General features: G+C 43.2%; 1 protein-coding gene across 4 annotated transcripts in view; it reads left to right on the plus strand.

Annotated features, from left to right (window-relative positions):
• The window catches only part of ATF7IP (activating transcription factor 7 interacting protein), a 127,196-nt gene that overhangs the window by 94,268 nt on the left and 13,810 nt on the right, over positions 1–19,118 (plus strand). For all 4 annotated transcript variants that reach the window (XM_083366737.1, XM_083366740.1, XM_083366739.1 and 1 more), the window contains exons 11-12: positions 11,793–11,871; positions 15,625–15,786. In XM_083366737.1, the coding sequence (XP_083222863.1) occupies positions 11,793–11,871; positions 15,625–15,786 (241 nt within the window). The remainder of the gene's footprint in view (positions 1–11,792; positions 11,872–15,624; positions 15,787–19,118) is intronic.

Genomic DNA, 19,118 nt, shown 5'->3' on the forward strand with positions numbered 1-19,118 from the left:
TTTTGACCCTGAGCTACAAATATTCTCTTTTATTGATATCCAAGTTTACACAGGACAGTTACAAATTTAAATAGTGAGAAAGCAGAAAAGAATTTGTGCTTTTTGATACGTTTGGTTTAAAAAAACATAGTATTCCTTGTCAAACATTCAGTTGTAGAATGTATAAATCTGTATAAATTTTCCTTTTTTACATTTTGTAAAAAAATTATTATAAATTATCCACTGTTCCAAGAGCTGCATTAGTTGCCAGTTTGCTTCTGATTGCAATTCAAGGCATTAGTTATTATCTATAAAGCCTTGCATGGCATGGGTCCAGGTTATTTGAGGAACCATCTCACTCCTATGGGAGAGACCCTCCCCACCCTTGCTGGCAAACGTGGCATGCTGTGGACCCTGTGAGTCAGGGAATTCAGGATGGCGCATGGACCTGACCCTTTGAAACATCTTGCCCGAAGGTGAGATTGGCTCCCACGCTCCTGATTTTCCACAAGAACCTGAAGACCTTGTTCTGTCAGTTGGCTTGGGCTCTCAAAGGGAGAATATCACACTGGATGTGATTGATCAACTCCATATATTCCATTTCCTTCCTCCTCATCTTCAGTTATGACTTGTATTTTATTGTAAATTTAATGTAAATTTACTTATTTTATATATTTATGGTTTCGTTTCAATATTGTAAATCAGTCACCCTGTGGAGAGATGGGCAACAAACATATTTAATAAATAAAAAATAAAAATGTAATAAATTATCAGTCCATCTCACCCTCCTCTCCAAAGTCTCAGAGGTAAATGTAGCAGTCAAGAGGTAGGTTCTCTTATAGAATGGTGATTAACTGAAAAGCAACAAAAGACTCAAGTAGCTTTTATGCTAGAAAAGAAATAAGTGGAATCATCATCTTGTAGAAAATTGGCAGTTTATTTTGGTTTTAAATTATCTTGAAAACATTATGGTAACAAGGTTCATGTGAAACCTTAACAATCCAGTGAAACCATGAATAGACTATGAAGAGCTTTAAAAAACTTTTCTAATTCACTAAAGAGTGTATAAAGTACTAGGTAATCTGAGATCCAAAATTATGCAGTCTTTGGTAATCTTAGTTGCATCTAACATAATTCCTCCAAAATATACCCCCAATGACAGTTATAAAAAATGTTGACATTTAAAATATATATATATTATAAAATGATTGTTTCAATATAATTCTATTAACTTTCTCAAAATGGGTATTGTAAAGCTGAAAACATTTATAGAAAAGGGCAACAAAATTATTAATTCACCCAACAATACCTTATTGTCAGGATATACAATAGCTACCAATTGAGTTACATAAAGGCAGGTGGTAACGGAAGTAGTATTACAAATAGTCCTCAGTTAACAAGCACTTGTTCAGCAACCATTCAAACTGCAACAGTGCATAACAAATGGTACAATAGTCTTCAGAGTTTCAGACATTGAAGCAGTCCCATAGTCACATGGTCACAATCCAGGCAACTGGCCCACATTTCCAACCATTGCAGCATTACATGATTGCAATTTGCAACATTCCCTGCTGGTTTCCTACAAGTAAAGTCAATGGAGAAGTTGGCAGAAAGTTGGAAGTTGCATTTACATGAGGTCATCGCTTAACAACAACTAGTGATTTGCTTAATAACAGCAACCAGAGTCTGCTGGAACTGCCATTGCGAAGTGGCATGGTCACATCATGTTACAGTTTATGATTGCATTTCTTAGCAACAGCAGTTCTGGTCCCAGTAACTGTTAGGTGAGAGCTCCCTATAGACTGTTACATGCTCATTGAGCTTTCTACACTAGAGGTCCCCAACTTTTTGGGCACCAGGGACTGGTTCCGTGGAGAAAGATTTTTCCGCGGACTGGAGGGGGCGTGGTTTTGTGTACTGCCTGCATCTCACAGATGGGTCTTGTTTGTGTGGACCAGTTGTTGGCATGTCATGGCCCGATACTGGTCCACGGACTGGGGGTTGGGGACCCCTGTTTTACACTGTGTGCACAATTATTAGGCAAGTGAGTATTTTGACCATATCTCCGTGAGTCTCGGCATCCTCAGCGACCTTCGGAGGGGCCACGTCTGAGGCGCGTGGTGTGGAGGTGAGCTGGAGTGCTGTGGCCTTTCAGACGTGGAGACTTGCGGCCCAGTGGTGGAATGTGGCCAGTTTATGTCGCGGACGGTTGGGCGGTACAAACTATATGTCGCTCATGCTTTGGGAGACCGGCTGGATGGAGTTTGCGGCCTAGCGGAAGATCGGCGGGGATCTTGGTTTCCTCCCGTTTGCCCACTTATCGCCTGACCCTCTCCTCCCATGGAGGAGAACATTTGCAGCTGGGATATTTTGCTACTTTATCAGGCTTGTTTGCCTTGGACGAATAGCTGCTTAATTCTTTTGTCTGCTGTGCCCCCAAAGGATTCAGAAGGACCCGGGTATAAAGCCACGGTGAGAGAGTGGCTTAGACTTACATCTGCTGTCCCTCTAGAGGTGAGAGATCTATGGGGTATGCCTTACCCTGGGCGTGTGCTCCAGGCTACTCCCTGGATCAGAGCTGCGACTGTCGTGAGAGGATGGTGGTTGGCCTGTTCTGGAGGTTCACCCAGCTTGAGTGGCAGTGGAGTTGGGTTGGTGGTCTGGACACCCACTTACCCTCTTTCTTAGATCCTCCTGATTAATTATGGGACTGCCTTTTGCTGGACTTGCTTGGACAATTATGACTCGCCTTTGCTATACCAGCACGGACTTGTTCGCCCTCAGGGGTGCCCCCCCTTCCTGGGTGCGACCCGCCTTTCTCTCCACTTCTCATCTTGATAAAGGGCCTGATTGTTGGGACCCTGAGAGATGGCAGGGACAGGGGCCTCCGGTACAAATTTACCGTATTTTCCGGCGTATAAGATGACTTTTTAACCCATGAAAATCATCTCAAAAGTTGGGGGGTCTTATACACCCAGTCCTCTTATACGCCGGAAAATAGTACATAAATCAATCGAGCGGCCCCGTTCTTGCAAAGCAACTTCAAGCCTCCTTAGTCCAGTCCCCCCTCCAACGTGACTCTCCCTTCCCACCCCCAAGAGCCTCTCAGCCCCTTCCCCTCCCCCTTGCAAACGCCAGATCCCGGAAGCTCTTGTGTCTATTCCAAAGGGTGGGTGGAAGGAAAAGCCCCTTTCGGCTCCGGCTTGGCTGCAAGTCAGTGAGCCCGGGAAGGCACGCCCTCCCCTCACTGGAGGAAGCAGGGCAGGCTGGCTTCTGGCAGGAGCCAGCAGGGCAGTCCTGCGCACACACGCACTCCCCGGCTCCTAAGAAGTCCTCGGGGAGCCATGGCAGGCATCTCACGCTCTTCCCTCTTGAGGCAGCATCGGCAGAGGCGTCAGGTGAGAGCCGGCAGGGCAGTCCTGCGCACGCGAATGCTCCCCAACTGTTAAGGAGCACTCCTTAGCAGACGGGGAGTGCGCGCGTGTGCAGGACTGCCCTGCCGGCTCCCGCCCAATGCTCTTCCCTCTTGAGGCCTCAAGAGGGAAGAGCGTCGGGCGGGAGCCAGCAGGGCAGTCCTGCACATGCGCACACTCCCCGGCTGCTAAGGAGTGCTCCTTAACAGCCGGGGAGCGCGTGCGCAGGACTGCCCTGCCGGCTCCCGCCTGACGCCTCCGCTGATGCTGCCTTAGGGAAGAGTGTGAGGCGCCTGCCATGGCTCCCCGAGGACTCTTTAGCCAGGGAGCGCGCGCGTGCGCAGGACTGCCCTGCCGGCTCCCGCCAGACGCCAGCCTGCCCTGCTTCCTCCACAGTGAGAGGGGAGGGCATGCCTTCCCGGGCTCGCTGATTTTCTGGCGTATAAGACGGAAATTTTTAAAAATCTCAAAAGTTGGGGGGTCGTCTTATACGCCGGAAAATACGGTAATAGGCCCCTGGTTACTTTCTTAGTCAATTTTTTTGTGGGGCTACGGAGTGGGGTGGGATTTCGTGGTTGGTTGGAAATGGGGAGTGTCCACCAACTGTTGTTCAGGCCAGCTCCAGGATTGATCACGTGGGGGGGGGAGCGGGGGTCGGTTGCCTCTGGAGTTCTGGAGCGGGTTGTGGGATTACCAATTCCCACAACATTAGGGAATGGCAGCAGGTGTACGAACAGAGGGCTGTATCGACATTTGGGAGTGCATCTTCGCTATCTCCAAGCGGTGAGGCGCTCCGACCCTCTGTTTTCGCCCCAAGGTCCCGGGAGCGAGGATGTGCAGCCACCTGAGCTCCGACTGGTGTACTTGAATGCCAGGTCCGTTGTCAATAAGGCTCCTCTCATCCGGGATCTGGTTGAGAGTGAGCAGGCGGACCTGGCTTGCATCACGGAGACCTGGTTGGGCCCAGAGGGGGGTATTCCTCTGGTTGATCTTTGCCCACCAGGGTGCTGCACCGGCCTAGAGCTCAGGGTAGGGGCGGGGGAGTGGCGGTTGTTATGAGGGAGACCTTGTGTCCACAGGAGACCACCGTTCTCCAGATAGTCGGGTGTGAGTCTCTCCTCCTGAGATGTCCTAGGGCGCAGTTGGGCTTGCTGGTGGTGTACCTTTCGCCTAGTCGTGCAGCGGCAGCCCTGCCTGAGCTTCTCGATATCCTCTCGGGATTGGTGATTGAGTTCCCCAAACTTACGGTTTTGGGTGACTTCAATCTACCATCCCTGGGAGGATCATCTGAGTTAGCTCGGGAGTTCATGGCTTCCATGACGGCCATGGACCTGACACAAGTAATTCATGGACCGACTCATGTAGGGGGCCACACGCTTGATTTGGTTTTCCTATTTGGACAGTGGTTAGATGATCTTGGTGGGGTTTTTCCAATTGTTATGCCCCTGTCATGGACCGATCATCATCTCCTGCGGCTGGTCTTCCGTTTTGCCACTCCACGCCGTGGGCGTGCTGAACCAACTAGATGGTTCCGCCCCAGGTGCTTAATGGACCCTGAGAGGTTCCAGGTGACCCTTGGGTTTCCACCTGCCTCCTTTGCTCACAGCTCGGCGGATGCCTTAGTGGAATCCTGGGAAAGGACGGCCACGGAGGCACTCGACCGAGTTGTACCCTTGCGGCCCCTGACCCGGTGCAGATCCCAGCAGGCTCCATGGTTTTCCGCAGAGCTCCAGGAGATGAAGCGTCGGAGACGGGGCCTAGAGAGCTGTTGGAGATCCAGCCGGTCTGAATCCGACCGATTGCGACTAAGAACCTGTATTAGGTCTTACTTCGCAGCGATAAGGGTGGCGAGGTCTAACCACTTCGCTACCCTTATCACGTCCGCAGATAATCGCCCGGCTGCCCTGTTTAGGGTAACCTGCTCCCTCCTTAATCAGGAGGTGAGGGAGGAACCCCTGCAGTGTCGTGTCGAGGAGTTTAGCCAACATCTGTCGGACAAAATCGCTCGGATTCGGACCGGTTTGGACTCCGACTAGGCAGAGTCTGACGATCAGGATATGGATGGTCTTGTCAATGTTATCTGGGAGGAGTTCGATCCTGTGACTCCAGAGGAAGTGGACAGGATTATGGGGAGGCTGAGCTCCACCACATGCTTATTGCACCCGTGCCCCTCCTGGCTGGTTTACGGGGCTCGGGAGGGGACACGAGGCTGGTTCCAGGTGGTTATATCTGCATCTCTGAGTGAGGGTAGTTTCCCCGGCGTCTTGAAGGAGGCGGTGGTGAGACCTCTCCTCAAGAAGCCTGCCTTGGACCCAGCTGTGTTAAACAATTTTCGTCCGGTCTCCAACCTTCACTTTCTCGCGAAGGTTGTTGAGAGCGTGGTGGTGCATCAACTCCCTCTGGTTCTGGATGAAGCGGATTATCTAGACCCATACCAATCGGGTTTCAGGCCCGGATACAGCACGGAGATGGCATTGGTCGCTCTGGTGAATGATCTCTGGAGGGCCCGGGACAGGGGATATTCCTCTGTCCTAGTACTATTAGACCTCTCAGCGGCTTTTGATACCATCAACCATGGTATCTTGCTGCAGCGTCTCAGGGGATTGTGAGTGGGAGGCACGGTTCTTCAGTGGTTCTCCTATCTCTTGGGACGTTCGCAGTCGGTGTTGGCAGGGGTGCAGAGGTCGACCTTGAGGCCTCTCGTTTGTGGAGTTCCTCAGGGGTCGGTCCTCTCGCCACTCCTGTTCAACATCTACATGAAACCGCTGGGTGAGATTCGTGGTTTTGGAGTTGGGTATCACCAGTATGCTGATGATACCCAGCTTTTTATTTCGACCCCAAACCACCCCAGTGATGCCCTTGAAATGATGTCCTGTTTCCTGGAGGCGGTTCGGATCTGGATGGGGAGGAACAGGCTTCAACTCAACCCTGACAAGTCTGTGCGTACCGGCATCTCGGGATATTCAGAATATTCCATCTCTTTCTATGGGGGGTGAACTATTACCCCCCCATAGATAGGGCTCGCAACTTGGGAGTCCTCCTAGATTCACAGCTTTCTTTAGAAGATCATATAGTAGCTGTGACTAGGGGGGCCTTCGCCCAGGTTCACCTGATGCGCCTGTTGCGGCCCTATCTAGACCGGGATACCTTGCGTACTGTCACTCATACGCTCATGACCTCTCGTTTAGACTACTGCAATGCTCTCTACATGCCGCTGCCCTTGAGGACCACTCGGAGGCTCCAACTGGTGCAGAATGTAGCCGCGAGAGTTGTGTTGGGAGTCTCCCGATACTCCCATGTTACACCTTTGCTTTGTGAGCTGCATTGGCTGCCAGTTGTCTTCCGGGTGAGATTCAAGGTGCTGGTAATGACCTTTAAAGCCCTACATGGCATGGGTCCGGAGTACCTTAGGGAGCACCTGCTGCCGGCATCAACTTCCCTCCGCCCAGTGCGCTCCCACAGAGAGGGCCTCCTCAGGGTGCCACCAGTCAGAGAATGTCATCTGGTGGCCCCCAGGGGGAGGTCCTTCTCTGTGGGTGCGCCGGATTTGTGGAACCGTTTACCGGTTGAGCTCCGGATGGCGCCCAACCTTCGCTCCTTCCGACGGGATCTAAAGACTTACTTGTTTGAACAAGCCGGCCTGGCCTGATGGGTTTTGGGTTTTATTATTGTTTTAACGTTTTAAATGTATTTTAACTTATTGTTCTGAAATACTGGGCTCTTGGTTTAATTCATTCTTAATTTTTGTATTTCTGTATTTTACTATTTATTGCCCTGTTCACCGCCCTGAGTCCTTCGGGAGAAGGGCGGTATACAAATAAAATTATTATTATTATTATTATTATTATTATTATTATTATTATTATTATTATTATTATTATTATTATTATTATTATCATTATTATTATTATTATCATTTTCATGCATATTTTCCATCTCCAAACTGTACAGTTGCAAGAAAAAGTATGTGAACCCTTTGGGATTACATGGAGTTTTGCATGAATTGGCCATAAAATGCGCTCTAAACGTCATGTAAGTCACAACAATAGAAAAACACAGTCTGCTGAAAATAATACTACACAAACATTAGCTGTTGTCATGTGTTAATTGAACATAACATGTAAACATTCACAGTGCAGGGTGGAAAAAGTATGTGAATCCCTAGCCTAATGACTTCTCCAAGAGCTAATTGGAGCCAGGAGTGAGCCAACCTTGACTCCAACCACTGTTATGATATTGGATGTGTTGCTGACAGCTGTCCTGCCCTTTAAAAACACACACCTGTTTTGGGTTTACTGGTCTCAAGAAGTATTGTCTGATGTGAACCATGCCTCGCAGAAAAGAGCTCTCAGAAGACCTACGATCAAGAATTGTTGACTTGCATGAAGCTGGAAAGGGTTACAAAGGTATCTCCAAAAGCCTTGATGTTCATGTGTCCACGGTAAGACAGACTGTCTACAAATGGAGAAAGTTTAGCACTGTTGCTACTCTCCCTAGGCGTGGTCGTCCTGTAAAAATGACTGCAAGAGCACAGTGCATAATGCTTAATGAGGTAAAGAAGAATCCTAGAGTGTCAGCTAAAGACCTACAGAAATCTCTGGCACATGCTAATATTTTTGTTGACACATCTACAATAAGGAAAACATTAAACAAGAATGGAGTACATGGGAGGACACCACGGAGGAAGCCATTGCTGTCCAAAAAAAATATTGCAGCACGTTTGAAGTTTGCAAAAGAGCACCTGGATGTTCCACAGCACTACTGGCAAAATATACTGTGGACAGATGAAACCAAAATTGAGTTGTTTGGGAAAAACACACAACACTATGTGTGGAGAAAAAAAGGCACAGCACACCAACCTCAAAACCTCATCCCCACTGTAAAACATGGTGGAGGGAGCATCATGGTTTGGGGCTGCTTTGCTGCCTTAGGGCCTGGACGGATTGTTGTCATTGATGTGAAAATGAATTCCAGTGTTTATCAGGACATTTTTCAGGAAAACGTATGACCATCTGTCCGCCAACTGAAGCTCCGCAGAGGATGGGTGATGCAACAGGACAATGACCGAAAGCATACAAGTAATTCAACAAAACAATGGCTTCAACAGAACAGAATACGCCTTCTGGAGTGGCCCAGTCAGAGTCCTGACCTCAACCTGATTGAAATGCTGTGGCATGACCTTAAGAGAGCGATTCACACCAGACATCCCAAGAATATTGCTACACTGAAACAGTTTTGTGCAGAGGAGTGGTCCAAAATTACTCCAGATGGTTGTGCAGGTCTGATCTGCAACTACATGAAACGTTTGGTTGAGGTTATTGCTGCCAAAGGAGGGTCAACCAGTTATTAAGTCCAAAGGTTCACATACTTTTTCCACCCTGCACTGTGAATGTTTCCATCTTATCTTCAATTAAAACATGACAACAGCTAATGTTTGTGTAGTATTATTTTAAGCAGACTGTGTTTTTCTATTGTTGTGACTTACATGACGTTTAGAGCGCATTTTATGGCCAATTCATGCAAAACTCCACGTAATCCCAAAAGGTTCACATACTTTTTCTTGCAACTGTATAAACCTGAATGCTTAATAAACATATCAGGTGATGTGTATTTGTGTAATGAGGGAGGGTGTGGCCTAAAGATATCAACACCCTATGTCAAGGTGTGCATAATTATTAGGCAGCTTCTTTTCCTCAGGCAAAATGGGCCCAAAAAGACTGAAAAGTAAAACATTGTAAAGTCTTTCAGAGGAATGCAGCACTCTTGAATTTGCTAAGATATTGGGGGAGTGATCACAGAACCATCAAATATTTTGTTGCAAATAGTCAATAGGGTCGCAAGAAACATGTTGAGAAAAATAGATGCACATTAACTGCCAAAGATTTGAGAAGAATCCAGAGTGAAGCTACAGGAACCCATTGCCACCCAGTGCTGTCATATTCCAGAACTGCAACCTACCTGGAGTGCCCAGAAGTACAAGGTGTTCAATGCTCAGAGACATGGCCAAGGTAAGGAAGGCTGAAACCCAACTACCATTGAACAATACAAATAAGTTGAAATGGCAAGACTGGGTCAAGAAATATCTAAAGACAGATTTTTCAAAGGTTTTATGGACTGATGAGATGAGAATGACTCTTGATGGACCAGATGGATGGTCTCATGACTGGATCAGTGACGGGCACAGAGCTCCGCTTTGACTCAGATGCCAGCATGGTGGAGCTGGTGTACTGATATGGGCTGGTATTATTAAAGATGAGCTAGTTGGACCTTTTCGGGTTGAAGATGGACTCAAAATCAACTCCCAGATCTACTGCCAGTTTTTAGAAGACACTTTCTTCAAGCAATGGTACAGGAAAAAGTCTGCATCTTTCAAAAAGACCATGATTTTTATGCAAGACAATGCTTCATCGTATGCATCGAAGTACTTCACTGCATGGCTAGCCAGTAAAGGGTTTAAAGGTGAAAGAATAATGACATGGCCCCCTTCCTCACCTGACCTAAACCCTATTGAGAACTTTTGGCCCTTCTTAAATGGGAGATTTTCAGTGAAGGAAAACAGTACACCTCTCTGAACAATGTCTGGGAGGCTGTGTTTGGTGCTGCACAAAACGTTGATCGCCAACAGATCAAGAAACTGACAGACTATGAATGGAAGGGTCATGACTGATTGTAAAGAAGGGTGACTATATTGGTCACTGGGTTGTTTTTTAAATGTCATGTTTATTTGTATATTTTGAGTTGTTTATTATTCTCACTTTAGCAGATGCAAATGAGTGAGATGGCAAACTTTTGTTTTTCATTTAGTTGCATGATAATTCTTCACACTAATAGTTGCCCAATAATTGTGCGCATATAGATGTTCTAAGGGACGCGGTGGCTCAGTGGGTTAGGACGCTGAGCTTGTTGATCAGAAGGTCGGCAGTTTGGCAGGTCGAATCCCAAGTGCCGTGTAACAGTGAGCGCCTGTTACTCATCCCAGCTTCTGCCCACCTAGCAGTTCGAAAGCACGTAAAAATGTAGGTAGAAAAATAGGGACCACTACGATGGGAAGGTAACAGCGTTCTATGTGCCTTTGGCGTCTAGTCATGCCGGCCACATGACCACGTAGACATCCTCGGACAAGTGCTGGCTCTTCGGCTTTGAAACGGAGATGAGCACCGGCCCCTAGAGTCGGAAACGACTAGCACGCATGTGCGGTGGAACCCTTACCTTTACTTTTAGATGTTCTAAAAAAACCAAAACCTCACTTTTACTTTCTTAAATATTCAGATTTGAGGTTTATTAACATTTTGGATTGATTGAGAGCACTATAATTGTTCAATAAGAAAATTAATACTCCAAAATACTCGTCTAATAATTGTGTACACAGTGTGTAGAGCTTTTGTTAATATTCTGTTTTCTGCATTTTTATTTCTGTTGTTGCTATCTCAAGTAATTTTCTTATGTGTGGCAAGTAAAAATTGTTGAAAATTTCATTCATTGTTTACTTTGAATTATACTAAGAATGCATTTGGTAGAAATTGTAGTATTGAATTTGAATTCTGAGTCATTTTGATAGTGACAGGAGCTATTCTTAAATTTAAACTAGATAATTATTGAGAAGATTAACTTAGTATATAACATATAACTGAATGTTTAGATTTCTAAGAATGATTATAAAAAGAAATGTGCAGTTTCCTGTTCCTAAAATCTTTTTCATTATTATAAGCATATGACTGTACTTTTTTCAAAATGATTACGTGCATTATAATTGTAGAAAAGTATTTTCATTTTCTATGGGTATCTGCTGTTTTATGTATTAAAATGTATAGAGTATTTTAGCATTTTTTTCTAAAAAAACTTCTCACAGTATTATGAACATAAATATTTGTTACTGTTTCTTGATTTTTTAAATTTGAACCCACAAACCAAATCGTGGTGTTTTAGTTGTAATAAACCAGGTAATTTTATAACTCTATGGTCATCCTAAATTTAATTCAAACATCATAGTACAAAAAAACATAAGGTGGAGTATTCTGGAATACAAACGTTAAATTGGCTGCTCTCTTCTATGTTTCTACTGTTTAGAAATATGTCACTATTAATCACGGCTTTTGCAAGGCTTTCTAGTTCTTAATAGGCATTTCTTTAAGGCATTCTAGAACTTAATATTGCAGGTATTCAGTCTTAATCCAGTTTTTTTATCTTTTTTATCTTGTTATGTTGCATCACATTAGTTGTATTAGAGTTAGCGCTATTAAAACTAATTGTACATTTCAGTAAAGAATAATTGAAATCCCATGGATCTCTGTGGGAATAGTTTATGTCATTTTTAACACTCTTAAAATGAAATTGAAAACCATTACAAATAATGGGTGTGGGTAATTTTTTGTTTCTTTCCTTGATTTTTTCATTTTCCAGACTGGCAAGGTTACAGGAGGTACTGCAGCTGGAGTAATTGATCTCACACTAGATGATGAAGATGATGGTTCTTCTCAAGGTAACTGAAAGGATATACCTGACCAAAGATAAGATTTGGTTACTGGAAGTAAGAATAAGCTATGTTGCAACATATTAATTTCAGAAGTTATTAAAATCAAAAATAAACATTTGTTTATTAAAATGATTTTACTACAAGGCGTTATTCAAAACAGAGTTTTACATTTTCATGGTAGCTCATAATGCATGATTACTGCAGCTCATGAATGTTTATGCCTTCATAAATTTGTTTCTCAGGTATTATTAAACACATTTGCTATCAGTGCTATGATAAACCAACATGGCTATCTATTTGGGCTATCTCTGTAAAAGATTAAAAGATTTTTTTAAAGTATGCATCGATATAAGATGTGAGTTACATTTTAATTATTTAGTGTAATTCTAGAAAATGAATTGGGACAGATCCATTTTTTACTACTGCAATGTTATTACATAGTTTACTCTTGAAAAATGGCAGAAGTTGGAAGTTGATACAAAATATAAAGTAGCCAGACTTTTCAGCAGTGTAAGATATGGGGATGATATAATGCCTCTACAAAGTCCAGCCACTAATTGCTTACTAGACACAATTTAAGATTTGGATGTTGAGCTTCAAAGTACTAAACATGAGTATCTGCCATACTGCCTGTCTTTCTATGACTTGACCAATAGACAAAAGGAAGGAGTGGCAACGCAATATAAGAAAGAAAAGGTAGGGAGCACCTGGCTATCATGAACAAACAAGACCAAGTTAAATCCAAGAATCTTGATGAAGCTTGTGGAAGTTTTTTCTTGTTATCTTTAAAAAATCATGGAGAACAAATATAACACCAAAAAAATGTAGTATGGCAATTTTTGTTGCTATCTTCAGAGAGAGAGAGAGAGAAAGCCCAGGAAACTACAGACTGGTCAGCTAGATGTTATTTTTAGGCATATCCTTGAACAAATTATTAAGCAGTTGATTTATGGGCATTTAAGAAAGAATACATTGTTTGGTGAAATGCAGTATGGGTTTATCAAAAATAAACCATTCTGAGTCAACCTAAGCACCATTTTTAATAGTGACCAGTTCAGAAATTCAATGGACATAGTTTACTTTGACTTTAGCAAAGCATTCAACAAAGTGTCCCTTGAAATTCTAGTGGAGAAGGTAACAAAGGATTAACAGGATTATGCTACTATTAGATGGATGCAGGGATGGTTGAACAGTTATATCTAAGAAGTGCGTATCAATCTGCATCAAGTTAGATGGAACTATAACGTGAAGCACCAGCATGTTCATAAATGTATGAAGTGCTTAGAAAAGATTTTGCGAACAGCACAAACATAAGGAAAGTAGTATATAATATAGATGACATTTTCAGTGTTGGGGAGGATCTTGACAAACTAGAACAAAAGATGGAAACTTAGAAATATGAATTTTAATAGAAACAAGTGCAAAATCCTACATTTGCGTAGGAAAAAAATCAAAGATGTAAAAATAGGATGGAAGGGCGCATTGAGTAGCAATAGATGCAAAAAGCATTTGAGTGTTTGGTGAATTACAGGTTGAAGATGGAGCCAGTATTGTGTAGCTACAAAACATTCAAATGCAATCCTGCATTAAAAAAATAATTTCAAGTTCAAGAGAAGTTATGGGTTTTGTTGTGTGTTGGTTAGCTTGGATCTGGAATAGTTACATCCAATACCAGATGAACATTAAGGAAGGCATTGACACACTAGAACATATACCAAGAAGAACAGTCAAATCATTATAGACCCTGGAAGGAAAAAGTTAAATGGAGAAGTTGTAAGGCTGGAGAAGAGAAAGGAAGATGTAACTATCAGCAAGTATCTGAAGGGCTATTTTGTAAAGATGGTTGTTGAAAAGACATGAAAGCAACAATGGGTTTTAATTACAAAAAATTAAATTTTGATTAGACATCAGAAAAATGGACGTCAGAAAATACAAGAGCTTTTCAACAACACTCTGCCATGGGAAATAGTGGACTCTATTCGTTATAATATTAAAGAAAATGCACTTAACAATCATGTTACTAACTTAACTGCAGCACTTCACTTAACAACTGTGGCAAGAGAATCATAACATGGGGCAACATTCACTTAACAAATGTCTCACTTAGCAACAGAAATTTTGGATTCAGTTGTGGTCGTAAGTTCAGGACCACCTGTACATGCAAAGGGCTTAATACAAGATAACCAGTACCTTGAATCACACTTAGAAGCCAACAACTAACTAGCACACTTTACAGAGCAATGTCACACAGACATAATGAGGAATGCCCCTCGTTGCTTATGCCAGTGAATTCTGGACCAGCTGTAGCTTCCAAGAAGTTTTCAAGGGCAGCTCCATATAGATAACATTACAGTAATCAAATCATAAGAGTTAACCAAATGACTGTCTAAACGAGGTAAGCAACTGTCTAGGGCTTTCTGTTCCAGGAACGTGCACAACTAGCATTCTGAAGACAACTGTGCAAAGTCCATCTTGCCCACAGTTGCCATCTATTCTTCAAGCAGGGTCTGTAAGTCCAAAGATGGTCCCCAAACTGCACATCAGTCTTGAATGGGGAAATGCAACTCCTTCAAAGCCAAAAATAGAAAATCCCCAGACCACCCAAATATCTGCAGCCATTTGTTCTTGTGCTGATTGAGCCTGGGTCTATTCTTCCTCATCCAGATTTACATAGTCTCCAGATACTGAGAGATGACTTTGACAGCATCACTTTGTTGGCTTCAGGTTGTGTTATAGTTGAGATATTAATCACTGAACAGATAGATGACCTCACCTAGTGGATTCATGTAATGTTAATAAGGAGTAATATCATTGAGCCTTGCAGTAACCCACAAGCAAGGCCCCAAAGGTGCTTTTTCACAAGGTAACTAGACTTTCTTGTTTTTCTTTGAAGATGTTTTGCTTCTCATCTAAGAAGCTTCTTCAGCTCTGACTGGATGGTGGGAAATGGAACGATTTACACTTCTTGCAGATGGCTGGTCGTTTGCATTCTTTTAGCGAGTCGTTGATGCCCATGGAGGCTTATCTGTGTCGTCAGGGTCACCTGAGTAGTGCAAATGGGTGTGAAGCCTTCACAAGTGAGGCATTGTGCACTTGATCTCTCACCCTAGCCTACTGGCACTAATTGAAGCTGGCCACAAAGAGAGGAGGGGAAACACCACACAATGGTGCCACCTGCTCCCAAATTTTGCAGCTAATCCATAAGAATACCATAATTGATGACATCAGAATCAACTGAGATATCAAGGAGCACAATAAATGTACTGCCTCTATCCTGGATGTGTCACAGATCATTTGCAAATGTGACCAGTGCTGAATCTGTACTGAAACATAGCCTGAAGCTTAACTGAATTAGGTCTAGATAATTCATCTCTTTCAGGATCCTTTTGGAGCTTCTTCTCAACAGTTTTCACTAAAAAGGGACATAATACTGTTCATCTGGCAAATTTCTCCTTTTTTCTATTCTTACCAATTAATAATGTTATCTAATATGAATAGCAATACTGTAGTTATGTCAGAGAACCCTGACTGATCCCAGTTATCATTCATAGTACGAGAGAATGTTTTGGCATAAAAGATTGAAGATGGAGGCCAACAAACTTTGCAGAATAATAAGAAAGAATATATGTCTTTATCCTTGTTTAGATTTTTTTTAAAGGAAGGTGAATAGCAAATGTTCTCCAGAAAACTACTTGCAGTAGAATAATACTAGATATTTTTCCAGATTCTTTTTCTGTATTGGCTTTGTATTCCTAACAGATGGCAAGAAGCAGAACCAGAACCAATCTAACAATTCTGGAATGGGCCTATCAGCCCCATCTGTTGCTCGTCCCTTACATCCAGTACAGACAACCCCTCTCCAACAAGCTGGAGTGCCAGCAAGTGGCCTGTCACAAGCCACCATACATGTTCTCCCCACAGGTAATTTTTTAAAAATGTTTTAAAAGCTTTCTGTTGAGCACCTTTGTTGAAAGGGGGGGAGGGGAAATGGTCATATTTGATTTGTTAAGAATTCACCAATGCTGGCAGATGAGTCTTTATTGATTTTACTTTGGGCAGTGTGAATAGCATCTCTAACATTCAGAACCTTTATCTTTATTTATAGCTGTCAGTACATGCTTGCGTTGATTTTAAGTGACTAATAGTTCATTATAGAAAAATAAATTTCAAAGCAGTAAATTGTTCTAGTTCTTTTAATGAATAGTGTTTCCAGGTCATTTAAGAACCTTCACATGTATGTAAAACTTAACCAGCTGCAGACAGATATGCTGTACCTATGGCTCTTTGCTGAAATGTCAGTTGTAACTTGGAGAGAGAGGCAGCTGCTCACTTCTGTTTGTATATTCAGTTCTATGTCCGGATGTATCACCTGAGCAGGATTTAGGGGGTTGTAATCTTTTGTAAACAATCTTGGGAATCTATATAGAGAGGACGCTTCATTGTGGTTTCTACGTGTGTCATTTATGGGGGTTTTACCTGCATAGAAATTCATCAGAATCTTTGGTAGCAGAGATTGTGTGAGAGACATTGGTCCCATTGAATATGTCTATGACTTAGGTCATTTTGTCTTTAACTTTTTTAACTTTTTAAACTGCTTTTGGAAGGAATTGTATACTTGGAAATAACTCACCTGCTCCATTATTGATTGATTGATTGATTGATTGATTGATTGATTGAATTTCTATACCGCCCTTCTCCCGAATGACTCAGGGCAGTGTACAGGGCATTATCCTTTAAACCTTGCAGTTTATTTCTTCATCTTTTCCATTGTTGTATAATCTTTAAAAAAATATACATGCCAGTTTATTATGGAGGTCCAGCAAGCTGTTATATTGCTTTTCCCACCGTAGCTGTTGCCTGTCATTTCCAAAGCCCTACTTCTGAAAGGTGTACATTCTTTTTGCTTTTTCTGTCTTGGAAATGGTTATGCTGTAAAAAATCTGTACACTGCCAGAGGTTAGGATAGACTGAGGTTACCCGACAAATTTGTCTCATCTGCATTTTGACTTCTTTTACAGAAATGGGGATGATCACCCTCCTCAATTTTCCTGCTTGCCATTATGACTGTGGAATTAATATTCTCCACTTCAGAGAAAATATAACAACAAACCCCTTAATGATTTCAAAGCACCACTGTAACTTACACCATAAAAAAAGCAAAAAAGGTCAAGATAGATTTATAGGGCCTCTAGTGCTTAGACATTTACCATGGGACAATCTAAGCATAGGTATCATTAATGGGATCAGCCTCAGAAACAATTTCCAGTTGCCCCAGTGAATCAAATATCTGATTATATACAGTTTGTCTTAAAATGTAATGAGCTTCTCAAAGACTAAGACAGTTTGCACAATAGTGTAAAACATCTGCACACTTCTGTATCAGTGAAGCAAGAAACAGCCTCCCCACTTCTTCAGAAGATAGACAACAAGAAAATCAAAGAGTCCTGGTCCTAACAAACTTAGTAACAGAGGGGCTATTCAGTTTCCATTACAGCTAGTCTTTGACTTAAGACCATAATTGTGCTGGATTTCCAGTCGTAAGTCAATAGGTTTGAGGTATGAGGAAATCATCACGGAGTTCAAAGAGTCAAGGCACGAAGTCAGTTGAAGCCAAGAGGTTTAAGGCAAGAGAAAGTCAAGAGCACATATGAAATAAATTGCAAACAGTTGTTTCTTAAGTCATCCGTGGCCGGTGTTTCTTCTTAAGAGCAAGGTTGCTTTCTCACAAGTAGCCTCAATGACCCTCCACTGTGCCTCTTGGAGTTCAGCTCTCCTTGTCAGCAGATCGGGTGGAGTGGCAGCTGTTCCTCATCAGTCAATTTGCCACTGTGCTTTGCCAATCTTTTGTTCTTCTGCTTGCACAGGTGGCTGTTCATCTGGTCAAAAGCTCATCCCACTCCTTGACTTTAACCAGGACTGCCTCCCTGTCAGCGAAGTGTGCTCCACATCTCTGGAAGCCTCACATCACCCCTTTCTGATGGTCCTGGCTCTGGCTCATTCTCATCAGAGCCAGTCTCGGGTGGGAACATAACATTATCCCCCCTGCATGGCCCTCCTCCCTGGCTCACTGTGGATCCAGTTGCTATGGGTACTTGGTGTAGTATTGATTGATTAAGTGAGGAGCATGGACATTCTCAGCATCTTCCCTGGAAAAGTCTTCAGGGCCAAAGGTGGTATAGCCCTATGATGGTGGTCAGCAGACTATTTGTAGTCCTCATTCACCTTGTTTAACTTGGTGCAAAGTTGTCAACTCCTAGAGGAAACTATTCACAGCAGGTACAGGAGAGTCCAACATCGCTAAAGGAAAAAGACACAGATGGATCTGTCATTCACCAGGAAGGGTATCATCTGGGTTGAAGCATGCTGAAAGTTGTTATAAGCAAAATTCACCGCCAACAAGTCCGGGCAGTTGTCTTGCTGTAAGTTTACAAAACAATAGAGGTATTGTTCCAGGATGCCATGGATCCATTCTGTGCATCCATCCTTCTCTGGATGATGGGCAGAAGAAAGGTAAACCTGGAGTTCCAACTTCTAGAGCAGCCACTCCCAGAATGGGGCTATAAAGTGAACCACACAATCTGTCATGACCTAGGTAACCCATGTAATCAAAATAGTGTCAAATGAACGGTTGCTTGGTTTCTGATGTCACAAGTTTGACACGGGATGAAATGGGCTATTTTGGTCAGTATATTGACTAATATCAAGACATTATGGCTCTCTTGGAATCCAGTAAATTTGTAATAAAATCCAGCCAAACTGCCCTAGGGTCTCTGTTGTTGTTGTTAGTTGCAAAGTCGTGTCCGACCCATCGCGACCCTATGGACAATGTTTCTCCAGGCCTTCCTGTCCTCTACCATCTTCTGGAGTCCATTTAAGTTCACACCTACTGCTTCAGTGACTCCATCCAGCCACCTCATTCTCTGTTGTCCCCTTCTTCTATTGCCCTCAATCTTTCCCAGCATTAGGCTCTTCTCCAGTGAGTCCTTCCTTCTCATCAGGTGGCCAAAGTATTTGAGTTTTAGCTTCAGGATCTGGCCTTCTAAAGAGCAGTCAGGGTTGATCTCCTCTAGGACTGACCGGTTTGATCACCTTGCAGTCCAAGGGATTCGCAGGAGTCTTCTCCAACACCATAGTTCAAAGGCTTCAATTCTTTGGCGCTCAGCCTTTCTTATGGTCCAGCTTTCATTGCCATACTTTGCAACTGGGAAGACCATAGCCTTGACTATACGCACTTTTGTTGACAGGGTGATGAC

The sequence above is a fragment of the Vipera ursinii genome (assembly GCF_947247035.1).
Source record: "Vipera ursinii genome assembly, chromosome: 6".
Classification (NCBI taxonomy): Eukaryota; Metazoa; Chordata; class Lepidosauria; order Squamata; family Viperidae; genus Vipera; species Vipera ursinii.